The sequence below is a fragment of the Podarcis melisellensis genome (genome assembly GCF_964234715.1).
Source record: "Podarcis melisellensis genome assembly, chromosome: 5".
Lineage (NCBI taxonomy): Eukaryota > Metazoa > Chordata > Lepidosauria > Squamata > Lacertidae > Podarcis > Podarcis melisellensis.
In genome coordinates, this window is record NC_138537.1 from 19415515 (window position 1) to 19436135 (window position 20621).

Below are 20621 nucleotides of genomic sequence, written 5' to 3' on the forward strand. Positions count from 1 at the left end.
CCAGGTTAAGAACTTTGCGCCTGGATAAGAATGGAAATTGCGCGCCAACGGTGCAGCGACAGCAGGAGGCCCCATTAGCGAAAGATCTATTTGCAATCCTTGTTTTGCTGATTTCATTTCATATTCTAATTTTCTGATATTGTTAATATGGCTGTACGCCATAATCATCATGATTATAACAAATGAAGGCTTGACATATCTCGCTTTGCATGTCATGAGTCTATCTCATATATTAGTTTCACCTTTCAAGTTGAATTACTGAAATAAATGAACTTTTCCACAATATTCTAATGTATCAAGTTTCACCTGTATGTATCTGAAGAAGTGTGCATGCACACAAAATCTTATACCAAGAACAAACTTAGTTGGTCTCTAAGGTGCTACTGGACAATTTTTTAATTTTTTATATATATTGAGACTACGTCAGACCAACACAGCTACCTACCTGAATTTTGAACTGTATGATTACTGACAAACACACTCCTGTGACACCTTGGGATGTGTGAGCTCCTCAGCAATCTGGACACCTGCAAATACTCTCTAGGATATAGAGTGCTAAATCCATCAGATGATAATGATGGCTATATTTATGAATCACCTTTTATATACGTCTCAAGGCAGCGTAGAAACATATAAAACTGCAAAAAGAAATGCTTTTTAAGATAAGTGTTCATTTTGTATTGTTTTTAAACCGTAAGGTTGGGGGGAAAACAAAAGCAACTCTCATAAGCCTCAAGCCAGCAGGCAGGGATGCTGGGAGCTGTTCTCCATAACACCTGGAGGACATAATCTTGGCTACCCCTAGGATAGTCACTTGTAGACAACCTCCTGCACCCAAACATATATTCAGCCCATGGCCTTTCACTGGTCTTCCTGTGTATTAACATACCTCTGATGATGGGTGTGATGGGACGATGAGCTGCTTGTGCGTAAAATGCAAGTCCCTCAGAGTTTGATCAGGTTTTCAAACCTCTGCCTGTGACGGAGCCCCTCCAGCATGGCTGCGTCAATCACTAGTAGAATCCGAAAGTGGCTGCTTTCGGAATCTTTTCCAACATAAAAGCTCTTTAACGGAAACACGTCGTCTGGCCTCTCGGCGTGACAGTTTCCGGCGAGGTGTGGGTGTCCCTATAGGAGGTCCTGAGACCTCCCCACTGTTTTCGCTGGAAGCGTCTCTGAGCCATCCCTCCGACTCACTTTCCCTTGGAGTTCTTGCTCGCCCTCTACTGGTTCCCTCTTCCGCTGCTACTCCTCTCTCAACCTCAGTGAGCCTTTGCGCCCCCGGCGCTTTAGATGGCAGTTCCCTGACATCCACCTCCCCTCCAGGGCCCCCTTCACCCCCTCCCGTCTCCTCCCCTACTGGCGGTGAGGAGGTAAAACCCCTGAAAGAACCTCCCTCATCTTCCGACGTCGCGAACACTTCCCTCCACTTGTTGCTGTTCCTACTCTCTCGGTAATCTTCGTCATCGGAGTCCACTCCCTCTTCCAACTCCGACTCCGCGAACCCTTCCATTTCCTCTTCCTCATCGGTGGTGCCGAAATACTCCCTCCTAAACCTTGCTATCGGCTGAGGTTTCCTCGGGAACCTTTGGTGGAACGTTTCTGTTAAAACCTCGTCATTGACTTCCTCTGCATTCACCCAGGTGTTTTCTGACTCCGGTTCCCCTTCCCACGCCACCAAATACTCCACCTGATTTCCCTTCCACCTGGAATCGAGGATTTCCGCTACATGGTTGCGGCGTTCCCTCTCTTCCAAGGCTGGTCCCCTGACGTACTCCCCTTCACGTCCCCCCCTGTATGGTGACAGTAACGACCTGTGGAACACTGGGTGCAATTTCATGTGGTTGGGTAATCGGAGTTTGAAAGCTACCGGGTTGACCTGCTGAATGACCTCAAAGGGTCCCAATCTTCTGGGCCTCAATTTCTTACAACCCCCTTTGAACGGCAACCCTTGGGTTGACAACCACACTTGATCCCCCACCCTTATGGTTTCACCTTCCCTTCTGTTCTTGTCTGCCTGCTTCTTATATTGTGCCTTAGCCCTTTCTAAGTTGAGCTGGAGCTGATGATGGATCGCTTCCATCTCTTCTACAAAATGTTCAGCCGCTGGGACGCTCCATCTCTCCCCTCCTTCCCCTGGAAATGCCCTGGGGTGACACCCGTAATTAGCCAAAAAGGGACTCATCCCTGTGGACACATTCTCCGCATTATTGTAGGCAAATTCTGCCAACGCCAACTTTTCGACCCAATCGTTCTCTCTGTCATTGACATAACACCTCAGATATTGTTGAAGAATGCCATTTGCTCTTTCCGCCTGCCCGTTGGTTTCAGGGTGCCGGGCAGTTGAAAAATTGACTTCCACGTGCAGCAAGCTCATGAGCTTCCTCCAGAACCTGGAAGTAAATTGTTTGCCGCGATCTGAGATCACCCTCAAGGGAGCCCCGTGCAACCTAAAGATGTGTTCTACAAACAACTTCGCTGTTTCTTCCGCTGTGACTGCATGTGAGCATGCTACAAAGTGGCACATCTTAGTTAACAGGTCTACTACTACCATGATGGCTGTTTTCCCCTTGGACTTTGGCAGATCCGTCATAAAATCTATTGATATCGCTTCCCAAGGCCGTTCTGGTGTGGGTAATGGTTCTAATAACCCTGCCGGCGCCCTTCTTTCCCCTTTGGCTCGCTGACATTGGTCACACCCTCTTACATACTCCCTTACATCTTCCCTCACCTTAGGCCACCAAAATTCCCTGGTAACCAACCACATGGTCTTGTGTTGTCCAAAATGTCCCGCCGTGGGGCTATCATGCAACTGCTTGAGTACTCTCCCCCTCAATTCACCTTCGGGTATATACAGTGCCCCTTTGTAATACAATGCCCCATTTCTTTCCTCAAAACCTCCGGGACTCTCGCCCTCCCCCCTGAGACCTCTGAGCTTATCCTGGGCATATTCATCATTTTCCGTTTCCTCTACCAGTTCTCGTTGCCCCACCAGCGCCGCCCCACACACCCAGCGGTCCTCAGGGATGACATGTCTCTCTTCGATCACCCCCTCCCCTTCCCAATACTCTGGTTTGCGTGAGAGCGCGTCCGCCCTGACGTTTTCTGGGCCTGGCACATAACAAATTTCAAAGTTGAATTTGGAGAATTCCTGTGCCCATCTCACTTGTCGTTGGTTGAGCACTCGAGCTGTTCTCCAATACTCTAAATTCTTGTGGTCGGTGCACACTTGCACCTTGTGTTGTGCCCCAATTAATAAATGTCTCCACCTCCGGAATGCTTCGTGAATGGCAAGTAGTTCCCTGTCATACACCGTGTAATTCCTCTCGGATTTATTCAGCTTCCGCGAGAAGAAGGCACACGGTCTCCACTCCGACGCACTCCTCCCCGGTTGAAGAAGGACCGCCCCTACCGCCCGGTCGGATGCATCGGTTTCCACTCTCATGGGTTTTCGTAAATCCACATGCAGAAGTTGTTCTTCCGAGGCGAAAGCCCTTTTCAGTTCTTCAAAGGCTCGATCCGCCTCTACCGTCCAAACAAATTTCTTCTTGCTGCTGAGGCAGTCGGTGATGGGCGCCGTCAAGTGGGCAAAGTTCTTGATGAACTTCCGATAAAAGTTCCCAAACCCCAAGAATCTTTGCACGTCCTTCTTGGTCTTCGGTGTCTTCCATTCCAGTACCGCTTGGACCTTGCCTGGATCCATGGCCAATCCCTTGTCTGACAAGCGGTACCCCAGGAATTCCACCTCCTTGGTATGAAACTGGCCCTTCTCCAGTTTCACCCACAGCTGGTTGGCTTGCAGCCTGCCCAACACTTCTCGAACGTCCCTCACATGCTGTTCCTCATCTTCCGAATACACCAACACGTCGTCTAAAAAGGCCACACAATTCTTGTAGAGCAAAGGTCCCAGAACGTGGTTTATAAAAGCTTGAAAACACGCGGAGCCCCCTTGTAGACCGAAGGGCATAACGAGGTATTCAAAGGCTCCCAAAGGGGTAAACATGGTGGTCTTCCATTCATCTCCCTTCCTTATGCGTATCAGATTGCACGCCCCCCGCAGGTCCAGCTTTGTAAAAATCTTTCCCTTCCTTACTCTGGTCAAAATGTCATCAATTCGGGGCATAGGGAAAGCCAGGGGCTCCGACACTGCATTGAGGGCCCTAAAGTCACACACCAGTCTCGGTTTGTCTGTGTTCTTTTTGTCCACAAAAAACACTGGGCTGCCCCCCACCGCTCGGGACTCTCTGATGAAACCTCGCTTCAGGTTTTTGTCAATGAACTCCCTCAGCTCCTGCATCTCCCTGTCTGACATGGCGTACAGCTTGCCTACTGGGAGTTGGGCCCCAGGGAGTAGGTTGATTTGACAGTCAAAGGGTCTATGCGGTGGCAGTTTGTCTGCTTCCCTTTCGCTGAATACGTTGCTCAGATCTGCGTATTGCGGGGGCACCTTCCCTTTGTCCATTACTTCCATCCCGGCTAGGGTGACTCTGTCTCCTCCCGAAACCTTCCCCTCCTTGCAGTGTTCTAGGCAATGCGCTGACCCAAAGGAGACCACCCTCTGATGCCAGCCCACTAGCGGATCGTGTAGCGCCAGCCAGCTCATCCCCAAAATGATGGGCGCTCCTCCCAGGATGGCCACATTAAACGCTATCTGTTCGGTGTGCCTTGCCACCCTCATTATCATCGGGACAGTCTGTTGGCTAACTTCTCCCCCCAACAGCTCTCTGCCGTCAATCGTAGTCACCTGCAAGGGGTTACTTAAAGGGATGGTCTGTATCTGATGCTCAGCTGCAAACTCCTTACTCATGAAATTACAGGAGCTGCCTGAATCCAAAAGCGCCTTGATCTTTAGTGGGTGTCCGTTTGGCAGTTCTAGTAACACCTCTATCACTAAAGCGGGTCTGGGAGGTTCCGGCGTGGGCACTTTCACTGCTCTTTGGCCTGGCTGCTGTGCCCTGACGGTGGCAGCCAGGCGTTGGCTTTTACTTGCTCCTTGCCTTCCTCTTCCTTTCCCCCAACAGCTCCTGCCATCCCTTGCCATTCCTTTCTTTGTGGGCAGACTCTGGCAAAGTGCCCTGGCTGTTGGCAGAGATAACATCTCTTGGCGCTCTTTCCCTCCTTCTTCCGCCCTTCACTGGGATTTGAAACTGCGCGCGCCCGCGCTGTTCCAACTTCCATCGGCTCTGCCGGCGGGAAAGGTGGCTCTGGAATGTCTGGAATGCGGAACTCCCTCCAACGGTCTCCTTTCCCTTCCCGCTTTTCCAAAGCCCTCGCCTCCTGGCGCGCTCCTATGGACAGCGCAGATTTGGTTAACTGATCCATAGACTCCGCCCTGGGCCCCCGGGAAAGCTCATCTTTGACGGTTGAAGAAAGCCCCTCTTCGAAAAGCATTTGGATGGGCTCCGCCGATAGGTCCCACCCCAATTTATGAATCAGCATAGTAAATTCAGTCCAGTACTCACGGACAGATCTGCTTCCTTGCTGGCAAGCCATTAACTGCCTTCGCACCACCCCCTGCTCAATATCGCTGGAAAACATCAGGTCCATGGCACGAAAAAACTTCCTCGTGTCCTTTAGGATCTCATTATTCGCTGCCATCAGGGGTCTAACCCAATCTTTCGCCCCGGATTCGAGATGGCCAATCACAAAAGCCACTCGCGATTCCTCGTCGGGGAAGTCATCAAACTGCAAGTTTAGAGCGTATTGCATCTCTGTTCTAAAGGCATGATAGTTCCTGGGATCCCCCCCGAATTTCTGCACCAATCCTGGTACCTTTCTGGCGAGCGGGGTGGTTTTCTCCTTTCCCTTTTCTGCATCCTGAGCCCTCCTCTCCTCAAGCCTCGCCGTTTGCAGCGCCAACTGGATCTCCAACGCCCTGTACCTTTCTTCCAGGCTTGGACCCCCTCCAGCTGCTCCTGCTCCTCCGGTTCCGGCTGGGTTGCTCATGATGCTTCTCCCTGCACAAGCTGGCTTTCGGTGACTTTCGGATTGCTGTGATGGGACGATGAGCTGCTTGTGCGTAAAATGCAAGTCCCTCAGAGTTTGATCAGGTTTTCAAACCTCTGCCTGTGACGGAGCCCCTCCAGCATGGCTGCGTCAATCACTAGTAGAATCCGAAAGTGGCTGCTTTCGGAATCTTTTCCAACATAAAAGCTCTTTAACGGAAACACGTCGTCTGGCCTCTCGGCGTGACAGTTTCCGGCGAGGTGTGGGTGTCCCTATAGGAGGTCCTGAGACCTCCCCACTGTTTTCGCTGGAAGCGTCTCTGAGCCATCCCTCCGACTCACTTTCCCTTGGAGTTCTTGCTCGCCCTCTACTGGTTCCCTCTTCCGCTGCTACTCCTCTCTCAACCTCAGTGAGCCTTTGCGCCCCCGGCGCTTTAGATGGCAGTTCCCTGACAATGGGGATTAATGGGCAGCTGTGAAATAAAAACCCAGCACCCCAGGTTATTTTTAAGCCGTTATGCAAATAAGGGTAGCAACCCATTTGCCTTGCAAAGAGCACTGGTAATTCTAGTCTTGCAGATTCCCTGCTACAAGGTTTTCCCTTCTCTTCTCTGCAGCTATACTCTCCTGTTTTCTCTCACAGATCCGCTTTCCTGAAGCCAGCCTGAGCCAGCGATGGATCTGAAGCGAATGAAGGATTACATCTACTGGCTGTATTACCAGTATCTCCTGATCACCTGCAGCTACGTCCTGGAGCCCTGGGAACAATCCATGTTTCACACCATCACAATTACGGTGGTTGCCATGGTGGTCTACACGGCTTACGTCTTCATTCCCATCCACATCCGTTTGGCTTTTGAGTTCTTCTCGCAGATATTTGGAAGTCAACCCGAAAGTACTGCTTCACTTATGGAGTGACCCCACCAGCACCAACGAGCAGTTCTTTGCATGCAGTGGAAAAAAACAAACACCACAGTCTTCCTCTTTCTTTGACTGTATTTGTTTTGGAAGCAATTTTGAACATGTGGGTTGATGTGCATGCAGATTCCGCCTTCTCTTAACCAAGCCAGGCTGTCATTGCCCTAAATACCAGCTGTCTCTCTCTCATTGGACCATCTTCTATTCTGTTTAAAGCTGCAATCCTATCCAAGCTTACCTGGGAGTAAGACCCATCAAACGCAGCTTACTTCCAAGTAGACATGCCTAGGTTTGGGATGTTGGTGACAACTTCCCCTTGTAATGTGTTGCTTTGCTAAGAACCTCTGTATGAATTGCATTCCTATGTGACACATCTGAAATGCCTAGTGAACCTGATTCATTATCACCTTTTGGGAACCACTGTTGGGTCAGGCTTGCATGTGGTTCGCTCACCTGTCTTGCACACATCATACCTTGAGCGTTTCCCTATCTAGCAGGAAGGAATCTGTGGATATTTTTGTAAGAAGAACTCTTACAATTACAACGTTTAAGGCTTTTTCTTTTGAAAACGATGCTTTTATAAAAGTTCAGTAACTTTTTCTCTTGTGATGCTTCCCCAAGCCCAGTTCTTCCCTGATGACACATATAAAGTAGCTCTTTATATAGGACTTTACACCTGGATTTAAAGGGATGACTTTCAGCTTATGTATTCTGAGTAGAGAAGGGCAAAATTGGGAAACACACACCTGGTTTGGCGAAGGCTAAGCAGAAATCTGCCTACGCAGAGGGGTATTCTCTCCTCTTCCTCCTACAGCAGCCCTTTTGCTTCCCCACCTTCCCAAAAAACTGGTCCTGTGAGGGACCCTCCACAAAAGTGATGGATGTATTGCATGTGGCTGCCACTGAGGCAGAACTTGGCAGAAATGGGGTGGAGGGCCGACTTATGGGAGTAGAAGTGTTTTCCCCTCAAGTAAAGCTCCTTCTGGATCCCAAACATGAAATAATCAAGAGCCTGTATCTCAAATACTGTATGTTATAGTTCTGTCAGGACAGGAAAGTGTATCTGGGTTTGAGGGGAGGAGCCATTGCAATATATATGTTTTTTAAAATCTTGACATTTTGCAGGGAACAGACTTGGAGCTGTACCTGTTGTTTACGGTGAAGGTTTTGTTGTTGTTTTGCCTTGCAACATGGAGTTCACCTTGCTGAATGCCAAATACAGAACTACTTCCTATTCTGTTACTTTTCACACGAGGTAAATAAAGCATGTGTTCATGCTATTCTAGAAGTAGAAGCAATATCCAAATAGCTGCAAAGGCTCTAAAAGCATTTATATGGAAGATTCAATACTGAGATTTCCCTTTTTAGAAAGCAAAAAGCAAGCTGCCCTTGGGCCGACTTTTCTTTTTGCCTTTTAAATGTGTCAATGTTATACTTTTATCTAAATGAAATATGAATGCCACACAGGGCAAGCTTGCATATCCGCTAGATGTGCTTCTTGCAGCAATGCGCAACTCTACAACTGCTGGAGGCGATTTTAAGTGTTAAATGTAAATGACACCCAGTGTTTGCAAAATTACATGCAATATCAGGAAATTGCTTCTTTTATGCAGACTGTGTGAGACACTGCATGTAAAAAAAAAAGGAAGTTACATTGTTTCTGTCACAAAGACGTGTCTTGAAGATTTAAGAGATCTGAACATGTGTGCTGTTTTGCAGAAACAAGAATAAAGTTAAGTTTATTTTAAGAGGTGCCTGTGTATCATTTGTTAGGGATGCAATTCTGCTCACTCCATTCATAGTGAGAGAAGGGGTGAAGGCAGCTGTTAAGACAGGTTCATTGTCACTCCTTGTAACGCTAAACGAACCCCGGGCAATTTTTATGCTCTTGTTTCTTTGCTTCTTAATTGTTGTTGGCCTCTGTCCATCTCGAGAGAGAATGGAGTGTACATCCGTGGGTGAAGTGAAACTGCTGTGTTAGCAGCACCTGGGGTGCAAGCCTGGGCAGTGTGTATGGAGGTCCTGGGCTACCCAGATGACAAGACCCCCCCCCCTTGGCCTTGCTGCTGTGGTCCAAAGGAAAGCAGAACAATATGTTTGTTACCAGCTTGGCTGCAGGAGTTGCCAAAAGGAGGTGTACAAGGCACCATACAACTGTCTTGGGGACTCCAAGTTTGTGTGGGGTTTTCTCCTTAGCCTTTTCTTTTCCTGAAGATATCCCTCAAGGCAATGGAGGTTTAGGTTCAGACGAAGAAGAAGAGTTTGGATTTGATATCCCGCCTTTCACTCCCTTTAAGGAGTCTCAAAGCGGCTAACATTCTCCTTTCCCTTCCTCCCCCACAACAAACACTCTGTGAGGTGAGCGGGGCTGAGAGACTTCAGAGAAGTGTGACTGGCCCAAGGTCACCCAGCAGCTGCATGTGGAGGAGCGGAGACTCGAACCCGGTTCTCCAGATTACGAGACTACCGCTCTTAACCACTACACCACACTGGCTCAGAGTTTTCCTTCTCCTAGATTGGCTACCTTAGATTGTCATGGTGCCACTGGGCTGAACTTCACTGCATGTAATGCTCTGAAGGAAAATGTAATGAAAATGATATATAGATGGTACATGACCCCAGTTAAATTGGCCAAAATATACCATTCGTCTGATAATAAATGTTGGAAATGTAAGGAAAATGAAGGAACATTCTTTCACCTCTGGTGGACTTGCCCTAGAGTGAAGGTCTTCTGGGAAATGATATACAATGAGCTGAAAAAGGTGTTTAAGTATACCTTTACCAAGAAACCAGAGGCCTTCCTTCTGGGCATTGTCGGCCAGAATGTGTTAAAGAAGGACAGAACATTTTTTATGTACGTAACAACGGCAGCAAGGATACTCATCGCTATGAACTGGAAAACCCAAGATCTACCCACACTGGAAGAATGGCAGATGCAGCTGATGGACTATATGCAACTAGCTGAGATGACTGGCAGAATCCGAGACCTGGGAGAAGAGAGGGTTGAAGAAGACTGGAAGAAATTCAAGATTTATTTACAAAAGTACTGTAATTTGGTTGAATGTTAACAAGGATGTCAGAGTAGAAACAATTTTCTACCATCAAATTAGATGTGAGTTTAATGATAAGGGAAATAAGGAAAGTATATATTCCTTTTTGGAGAAAGGAAGAGATTGTGTTTAAATGAATGGATTTAAGATTCTAAACAAAATGATAATTTGCTTGGAAACAATTTTATAATGATGCAAGTGGGAGCGGGAGACGTGAGGGGGTCCAAAGTAGTAATGAAAAGATGTTAAATAATCAATGTTGTTTATTAAATATGCATTTGTATTAAAAAACCTTAATAAAAATTTATATATATAAAAAAAGATTGTCGTGGTGAGTGGGCTTGCATGTTCCTATGACCCTGTTCTCATACTCCCAGCAGGGTCACCCAAGGTGGTAAGGTCAAAGGGAAGGAGCTAGACAAAGAATGATCCAAGAAGTCCTCAACGGCAGAACAGGCGGATGATAACAAGCTGTATGTTACAACAGCTGTGAAGGCAGATGAAGGCTGCAGTCGTGACTACTTCATGCCATCGGAACAGAGCCCTAATGTGAAGACTGTGCATTGGTCAGTGTGCACTGATCTACACAACATAAAACAAATTCACACACAGGCGTCTTCCAAAAACCCAACCCAAACCCCAAAAGTCCCATGGCGACTGGCAAGTGGTAACGGGGGCAGGATTGTGAAATCTGGAAACCCCTAGTCATGAACCAGCACATGGGCAGTGGATACAGATTCAGTCATTCTGACTCAAGGAACGAGGCAGCTGTATCCATGACTGAGCAGCCCTTTTTAGGAACCGTGTTTATGGAAGACAATCTTACTCAGCTACGAGTGATCACCAAAGAAGAAGAAGACCTTCCCAGGTTGACAAGCCCCATCTGCCCCCTCTACAGCATGTGCAGAAGCTACCTTCTTGACCATTGGACCCACTATTGGCCTCATCTGCTCAATCTGCCAGAGCCTGTCTTCACATGCAGGGGAAGTCCCTAATTCACCCATGGTTTGAGACCCATTGGCTACCCTCACCTGGTTTAACCAACCAGTCTAAACCCTTTCCTGGGGTGTGGCCTCTGTCGCATGCTGGCAGCTTCTAGGAGCCACTGGTGATGGCTGATTGCCGGGTGGGGACCAAAGGTGGATAATATAATCATTGTATTCTGTGCATATAGTAGTGTTATGCTTTTCATTTGAACACAGGAAACTGCCTTATGTGGAGCCACTCATTGGTTCATCTAGTTCAGTATTATCTCCAGTGGCTGGACAGTGGCTGTCCAGATTTTCAGGCAGGGTTCTCTCCCAGCTCTGCTCAGAGATGTCCCAGAGATGAACCTCAGACAAAAGGGGAAAGGCCATAGGTCAGTGGTAGAGCATACAGAAGGCTCCAGGTTCAACCCCCCTGTTGCACACATGCAGATGACAACTCCATTATACAGAAAACAAATCAGGTAATGTGCATCAGGTGAAGACATCCCCATTCTCTCTCCTCCTGGTGTGTGGAGCAGGGGGAAATCACCTTCCTGAGTTTTAAGCTGCTGGTGTGTACATAGCCTTATTTTACTGTCAGTGGGAATTGTTAAATGAATTCCTAAGGATTTAACAGATGCCATGACTCTGGAGTTTTGACTTGCCCTTTTATTCTGATAGATTGCTACGTTTTGCTTATAGCATTTGATAAATTGCTATGTTTTGCTTTGAGTGATCCGCATTTTTATATTTAGTACTGTTTTCCTACTTTGGGTTTTCCTCTGGAAGAAACAGTAGATATACAAAATGGGGAAGAAATGAAACGATACGTCCGTTGGGAGCTCTTCCCATGCTCAGATGCATCCCACAGCCCCTCCTAATTGTGTGAGCTGCCAGCAGATCTGGGGAAGAAGGGGTTGTCAGATGCTTCTGCAGATATTCATCATCTGTGTTCAATGTTCCAAGCACATCAATCCATGTGCCCAATATAGCTGCATTCTGACATAGGAGACCTCCTATGGGAGCCACTCCTCACCCTGTCCTCCTGTGCACATAGGTGCAGGATTGCAGCCCAGGTTGGAAGAGGTGTTAACACCTGCAGTGGCTGTTTCTGTATGATGCGTTTATTGTGGAATTGCCATGCCTCATTCACTCACATTTTGCAGGTTCTGCTTCCATCTTATTTTCCTTGGCACAAAAAGTCTGCTTCCTTTTTTTTTGTTTTGTTTTTTTTAAGGAGGACAGAAGATTGGTGCAAACTCAACAGTTAATAGATGCTCTTCCCATTCATCCTCTTTCTTTCAAAAGCTATGGTTTTGATGTGGGCAAGGATGAACCCATTACAGCTTTTGGCACATGTTCACTATTAACTTTTCCAGAAATACTATTTTATAGGTCATGTTTTAATCAGTACATTAATTAGTGCAAAAATACTTTCCCAGCTATATATATATGTTTAAATATAATAGTGGTTCCATGCTTTTCTAGGAGAGTTTCATAACATTGTAGTAGCAGTAAATGCTTTAAAAAAAGAGCTGTTTTCTGATCATCACCATTTTAGCAACGTTTTCCACTAAACAGTTCTAATTCAAAAACAATAATTGAACTCTTAGCCCATTATTACCCATGAGATGTCAAAAAGCTACTACACTTAAATGAATAAAATGCCTAAAGCAAAATTAATAATTAGTTCTTATTATTAAGGATTGCTCAGAATTTCCCCTGCCCCAAATGTCCACTGAGGTGAACTGGACCTTCCTCTCCTTACAGAAAGTATGTTACACTCAACACTGTGCAGTAGATGGAACATAACAAGATGAACATGCAGAAAAATGCAGTATCCATAGTGTGGAAAGCCAATTGGGATTCTGTTCATAGGCTACAGAAGAAGAGTGATTTATGAGTACAAGACCTCCCTGTCTGGAAGCAGCCAATGCAGCCTGTTTTAAATTCATTCTGTGTCGGTCTCTAGGTAACTTTCTACAGCACAATTTCCTTTCTTGATTATCTCTGCTTCTGAGGAGAAGGAACATGGCCGTTTCTACTTTGCATGGAAATAGTTATTTGCGAACGGCCTGTGAAAAGCCCTGTTGTCTGAAGGCTTTCTGTGTTGATGCTTTGTTGGGAGGCAGGAGCTTCAGGCACAGGTTGACAGTGAAAGCCCGTCTTGCTCAGTTGTTTTCCCTTTTCTGACCTAAACTGCTGTGGTACTTCTTCCGAGTCCCCTGTCTCATTAGCTCCTTCTTGCCCCTCTGCACATTTTGAATGGATGCATGCAATGCTTCTGGGATGCCTCTACAATTTGATTGCAGTCGCCATTAACAAACATCAGGATAAAGTGCTTTGAGGCAAAGACAGCCCTTGAAAGAGGCTGCATGGAGCCTTTAGGAACAGAAAGCCGCTTCTGCAATGAGGCTTTCCTGTGCAATAAACAAAAATCTGCCCTTATTCCCTTCTGAGGGACACAAGAGGCCTTACAGAGTACTTTATAGGTTCTCCATCGGTCGGAGAAAATAACAGAGGCCAACCAGAGAATATTGAGAAGCAAAGCAGCTTGATCTTTATTGAACTGTTGAAACAGGGTGCCCCTTTCACATGCAGGAGGAGGAGGAGGACCCAGATCCCAGGTGTGCCCGCCCTTGTATAGACATTTTAAATTGCCCGCCCTGGAGTCCAAGACCACCCCCAGAAACATCATACATACATAACAGAAGGGGTGTAGCTCAAGACCACCACCACCCCAGACACATCATACCTACATCACAAAAAGGGATGGTCTACAACAGAAATATGTTGTTTATCTCCTGTCTGGCAGGTTACCTGTTAATGCTTTGTTGTTGTTGTTGTTGTTGTTGTTTAGTCATTTAGTCGTCTCCGACTCTTCGTGACCCCATGGACCAGAGCACACCAGGCACTCCTGTCTTCCACTGCCTCCCGCAGTTTGGTCAAACTCATGCTGGTAACTTCGAGAACATTATCCAACCATCTCGTCCTCTGTCGTCCCCTTCTCCTTGTGCCCTCCATCTTTCCCAACATCAGGGTCTTTTCCAGGGAGTCTTCTCTTCTCATGAGGTGGCCAAAGTATTGGAGCCTCAGCTTCACGATCTGTCCTTCCAGTGAGCACTCAGGGCTGATTTCCTCAAGAATGGATAGGTTTGATCTTCTTGCAGTCCATGGGACTCTCAAGAGGCTCCTCCAGCACCATAATTCAAAACCATCAATTCTTTGGTGATCAGCCTTCTTTAAGGTCCAGCTCTCACTTCCATACATCACTACTGGGAAAACCATAGCTTTTACTATATGGACCTTTGTTGGCAAGGTGATGTCTCTACTTTTTAAGATGTTAATGCTTACTTGATTGGATACCCTGGCCAGTCTTTTGTAATGATAAATACTTAGTTCCTGAGACAGGTCACAGGCTCACCCTATTCATACACAGACATACCCTTAAGACAGGATTTGTGAATGAAAAGACCATGGGGAGGCTTTTCTGTTTTCCTTGACTTTGCAGAGAAATCATTTCGTCAGTTTGGGAATCAAAATGGTTTCTGGGCTGTTTTCCTGTACTGCTTCAGACACGTGGTTCATATATTTATGTTCATGTTTTGCTTGGTACATTTATGAACATATATATATATATATATATATATATATATATATATATATATATATATCACCTTAATTTTTTCATTTCACCTGCCTGGAATGCTGACCTGGTTTTGGCAAAAGAATCCTGCCTTGCATTAGTTTGATGAAGTAATGCCATTAGCATAAGGATTTTCTTTTGTGCAATGGAACATCTTCTCCCCATGCACAGGTTGCCAGATCTGCTCAGGAGGCTTGGGAAAACACCCAGAAGGGATGGGAGGGCAGGGCTGCAGTGGGCACATGGGGAGAGGAGAGGGGGAAGTTCCACTGCACAGCCAGAAGCACCTTGCACCAGTGGACCTGCCAAGAGTATTTGGAAACCTGAACAAAAGGTTCCACGCTGCAACATTTTGTAGCAGGGCCTCACTTGTTCCATTGCATTGCTGTGGGCTGGACCTCGGCTAAATTAGTTACGCCTTAGTCTCAGTGAAATCACTGGGATTTAATTAAGTCATAACTAACATAAGCTTGATTTCAGTGGGTCTAAGGCATGACGTACTGTATCTAATCACACATGCTTGGAAAAACCGAACTTTCAACATCAGAATGCCATTGTACAAACCTATAGTCTGTCTCCCCTTCATGGATCACTGCCTTGCCGTGAAAACGAAGATCACGGCCACTGGTCCCATCACCTCCTGGCAAATAGAAGGGGAAGAAATGGAGGCAGTGAGAGATTTTACTTTCTTGGGCTCCATGATCACTGCAGATGGTGACAGCAGCGACGAAATTAAAAGACGCCTGCTTCTTGGGAGAAGAGCAATGACAAACCTAGGCAGCATCTTAAAAAGGTTCATATAGTTAAAGCTATGGTTTTCCCAGTAGTGATGTATGGAAGTGAGAGCTGGACCCTAAAGAAGGCTGATTGCCGAAGAACTGATGCTTTTGAATTATGGTGCTTGAGAGTCCCATGGACTGCAAGAAGATCAAACCTCTCCATTCTTAAGGAAATCAGCCCTGAGTGCTCACCGGAAGAACAGATCCTGAAAGCTGAGACTCCAATACTTTGGCCACCTCATGAGAAGAGAAGACTCCCTGGAAAAGACCCTGAGGTTGGGAAAGATGGAGGGCACAAGGAGAAGGGGACGACAGAGGACGAGATGGTTGGACAGTGTTCTCGAAGCTACCAGCATGAGTTTGACCAAACTGCGGGAGGCAGTGGAAGACAGGAGTGCCTGGCGGGCTCTGGTTCATGGGGTCATGAAGAGTCGGACACGACTAAATGACTAAACAACAAAATAGTCTGTCTGCATTTGGAATATTGTGTGCAGTTTCGTTCACCTCACCTCAGAAATGATATTGTAGAGGTGGGGAAAGTTACAGAAAGGGGCGAGCCAGTTGATCAAGGAGTTGGAGTGTCTCCTCTGTGAAGAAAAGTTGCCGCATTTGGTTTAGAGAAAAGGTGAGTGGGAGCAGATATGATAGCAGATGAAATAATGGATGGCGTGGAGAAAGTGTTCCCCCTCTCTCATAACATTAGGACTTGTGGGCATTCACTGAAACTGAATGTTGGTGCATGGTTAAACTATGGCACTTGCTGCCATAAGAGGCAATGATGGCCACCAACTTGGATGACTTTGAAAGAGTGCAGCAGTGAGTTCCGCAGGCTTAGGTTGGAAGGTCAAACAAGACTACAGCCAAGAAATTGAAGCGAACCAGCAGCCAGGAGGCCTGATCTTTATTGTTGCAACACAGCTCCCAACTACATAGAAGAAGGCCCAATCAATGTACATCTGTATTTCAAAGTTTTCCAAAGTTTCCCATAATACATCTCAGGATGCATCATCAAAATATAGATATGTCACAGCAAAGGTGTGGTCTCAGGTAGAACCTGAGATCCAGCTATGCTCCTGTCACTCAAATGTAGTCTTTTACACTTGCTCCATCACTGTACAAAGGAAAGCATTTAGAGTTTCCAGATTCTTGAATCGACTGGGCTGGGCTTCATCCCACTATGGGGTAGGTAGGCATTGTGACTGAGAAGGTTATCTGTTTGGCACTCTTGGGGCAGGATATCACCAGTCAGGACTCCTTGGGAAGGCCCTGCAGACAGGACTGTACATCTCAGGAATTATGGTGGGCTCTCTCACTCCTCCCCTTAGACCTCACTTCCCGGGGTCCTAATGACATTGGAACTGAGAAGACTGATACGAGTGATTTCTTATGAATTCCTAAGGTTTTCCCATTGAGCGTAGATACATTTATCAGTGAATTTGGTAATGACACTTTATCTGTTTTCCTTTGTTGGAGGCCTGGGGCTCAGTGGGGAATCGCAGGCTCCTGAGCTGAGCTTCCATGCAGAAGCAATGCCTTTGCAGATATGCTGCTGTTATTTTCTCTTGACACTAGCGCAGTGGTGGCCAAACGTGGCCCTCCAGCTGTTTTGGGACTACAGTTCCCATCATCCCTGACCACTGGTCCTGTTCGCTAGTGATGATGGGAGCTGTAGTCCCAAAACAGCTGGAGGGCCAAGTTTGGCCATCACTGCACTAGAAGATTTGATTTGACAGCTGAAAAGGCAGGGAAATGTGTGTGAGCAAATGGCTTGGTAATGTGCAGCGGAGACTCTTCTTGTGGTGTGTGGTCTCTCACCCCCCCTTCCGATTTTCCAGTAACAAGAGGACTGGACAAGTTTGTGCATCATAAGGCTATTGATGACTACTAGCCATGATGCACACACTCTTCCTCCACAGCATGTTTCTGAACACCAGTTGCTGGAAGCCAACTTGTTGCTCACTGTGAGGACAGGCTGCTAGACTAGGCTGACCCTTGACAGCCTCTTCATATGTGGTGTAGTGGTTATGAGCGGTAGTCTCGTAATCTGGGGAACCGGGTTCGCGTCTCCGCTCCTCCACATGCAGCTGCTGGGTGACCTTGGGCTAGTCACACTTCTCTGAAGTCTCTCAGCCCCACTCACCTCACAGAGTGTTTGTTGTGGGGGAGGAAGGGAAAGGAGAATGTTAGCTGCTTTGAGACTCCTTAAAGGGAGTGAAAGGCGGGATATCAAATCCAAACTCCTCCTCCTCTTCTTCTTCTTCTTCTTCTTCTTCTTCTTCTTCTTCTTCTTCTTCTTCTTCTTCCTGCAAGTTGAGTAACAGCCTGTATCCAAATACTTGACATATGTCAGGTGTTGCAGGATGGTATTTGGTCTAGTGATGGTCAAGCCTGATAAAGCTGGCAGTTCAGGTTTGGCTTGTATTGCTGTTTAAACGTCCTCCCCCCATTTTTCTGCACATACCAACCCTTCCTACCTCTCACAGGTCCCCGGCTTGCCCTCTGGCAACCCAGTGAACAGAGAGAGAGATGCTGAGATAGGTCAAGTCTGTGATTAAGAGAGTTGCAACAGGTTTGCACACAGATAATCCGATAACCACTGGTCGGTATAATTATAGACCCTTATAAAAAGCACAGTGGATAAATATTTGAAGACTCTAAAGCACCCAATGGAAATATCAGGAGTAGCCAAAGTGTCCTCCAGATGTTGTATAACTCCCAGCCACCAAGCAAATATTCACTTTGCACCAGGCTCCCAGGAAGAAGTTACTGTATTTAGCTTGCGCACATTTCTGCCCTCCACCATCCCTTAACAGACACACACTGGTGGGGCTTACCTAAGTTGTCACCAAATTTTGGAGAATTCCTTGGTTTGGCAGAAACTGATGGCTTTTTAGGGAAGAGTAGGATTGACTGTAGCCGCCATCACTCTGATAAGCCTTACCTTTCAACTGGATGGACCATAATTCAGTGGTACAGAAAATGCTTTGAATGATGCAGGAAATGCTTTCAATGATGGAGTTAAAATGATCTGGATGCAGGCGATGGGAAAGAGTTCTGCCAGTCAAAGCAGACACTGTTAAGGTAAATGGTACTTCGACAGGGCTGTCTTAAGCATATCCGGCGCTGTGGTGCAAAGATCCCTCCGGCGCCCCCCCCCCCGTTTCCCACATCATACATTCGACACACACTTAAAGCACATGATTCCCCCCAGAGAATCCTGGAAACTGTAGCTTCCCACTCACAGAGCTACAGTTCCCAGGATTCCCTAGAGAAAGCCATGTGCTTTAAATGTGTGGTCTAGAACTGGTGTCAGCGGCTGAACATCTGCTTCACTTGCGGAAGGTCCCTGGTTCAGTCCCTGGCATCTCCAGGTATGCTGGGAGAGGACCGTGTAAAAATCCCAGAGGGCTGTTGTCAGTCAGTGTAGACACTATGGAGCTAGGTAGGCCAGTGATCCAACTCTGGTTAAGTTATCTCTCTATAAAAGTAGTATTTCATTTCCTCAGGTCATGTGTCCCCTGTTAAACTGGCATTGTGGAGGAGGTTGTCCTATATAATGGACAGGGGGAGGGGGAGGATTCTCCTTTATGGAAAAAAATAGGTGTCAGGGAACTGCCACCGGCTCATAAACGAGAGATGGAAGGGCAGTTGTGTTATAGGGAGCCTCCGAAAATCTTGCGAAGCAGTTCCTCTTCCAGCAAGGAGGAAAGCCCCACCTCCAGTGGGGAAGAGGTGCAAGGCCCAGAGGATGCTGGTGGGAGCCTTAACACCGAACTTGAGCAAGCCAGAGAGGCAGGGAGCACGCCCTTGCCATCGCCCATCCTGCGTAGTAGTCTTCGGCGCAGAGAGGGGTGGAAAAGGCTGGGGGTGATGAGACTTTTATGCTGGGGGAGGTACAAAAGCAGACCACTCCCGGATTCTGCTAGCAATTGAGCCAGAAACTTCTCCCAGTTTCTCGCTCCAGGAGCATGTGCTGAGCAGGGCTTTGCTAAGGAAAGGGGTGCTAGGGCAGAGATACAGTGTTGGGAGAGCCCTTGATCTTGGTGTAGAAAGTTAAATCCGCGGGAAGTGGGGAGAGGGCAAGGATGCTTAGTTTGGAGATCACAATTTACAGCGAGCCAAGGAAGGAAACATGGTCTTAGCGCCTCCTACGGGCACTGGAGGCACGTAGGGACCAAGCCCCTGCTCCGCTTCGCTTACATCCCCGCTCTCCCCTCCCCTCCCCGGACTCTCCTCCTGGCACCCTCCACAGCTTGGTACCCTGGTTCACTGCGCCAAAGCCCCTGTATTCCGGTATGGTCTAGGCTGCTTTGTTGGTTCCTAAAGGTAAAGGGACACCTGACCATTAGGTCCAGTTGCGGACGACTCTGCGGTTGCGGCACTCATCTCGCTTTATTGGCCGAGGGAGCCGGCGTACAGCTTCCGGGTCATGTGGCCAGCATAACTAAGCCGCTTCTGGCAAACCAGAGCAACCCACGGAAACGGCGTTTACCTTCCCGCAGGAGCAGGGACCAAGCAACGGGAGCTCACCCCATTGAGGGATTCGAACCGCAGACCTTCTGATCGGCAAGCCCTAGGCTCTGTGGTTTAACCCACAGCGCCACCCACGTCCTTGGTTGGTTCCTAGGAGCTACAAAAGCTTCTTAGCATGGTTTGTAAGCAAACACAAATACATATTCATGTGGCAAATGAAAGCACTGCCAATGTCCCAAGCTAACAAAGGGATGAGAATAATTATTTTGAGCGAAGAGAGCTGAGGTTCAGCATATCTGTGGTTAAAAATAAACCTGTAATGGAAGCGGAGTCACGTCAGACAGTTCTGACTTCACAATAGACCCATTTCACACAAAGGATAGGCTTTGTACCATCTCTTCTAGCACTAAGTGAAAGCCTGTAATTTCCAAAGCTGTATTTCGAGCTTCAAAAGAATCACAAAGGGTTGCAAATGAGGAGGGTACAGTACTTACCACAGGGCAAAACAAAGCAGAGCGCTGATGGCCTGAAGTCATTTCAGATGAGGTAGCATAATCAACAGTTGTTTACAACTCCATAGTTCATGAAAAAATGAAGAATTTCGTGGAGACATACAATTTGTCTTTAAGTCGCCAGATGATTCTCTGCTGCTTTCCATGCAATATTGTAGCACAGCCAGCTATCCCTTTAAAACTGTCTCAGGCATTGCCCTATAACTGGCATTTAAGGTCAGCCTCCCTGACATGGATGGGGAAAACTCAGGCTGGTGGTGGGGCAAATGTGGCCCTCCAAACCTTTATATCTGGCCCACTGAACTCTCCTCAGGCCATAGCCCTCCCCTG

The 20621-nt window shown here is 47.2% G+C and overlaps 1 protein-coding gene across 5 annotated transcripts in view; it reads left to right on the forward strand.

Moving 5' to 3' along the window:
* SPTSSB (serine palmitoyltransferase small subunit B) overlaps positions 1–8611 on the forward strand; it is a 66872-nt gene extending 58261 nt beyond the window's left edge. For all 5 annotated transcript variants that reach the window (XM_081911446.1, XM_081911448.1, XM_081911447.1 and 2 more), the window contains one exon: positions 6589–8611. In XM_081911446.1, coding sequence (XP_081767572.1) covers positions 6621–6863 — 243 coding nt within the window. In that variant the 5' untranslated portion in view covers positions 6589–6620 and the 3' untranslated portion in view covers positions 6864–8611. The remainder of the gene's footprint in view (positions 1–6588) is intronic.
* The last annotated feature ends 12010 nt before the right edge of the window (positions 8612–20621 follow it).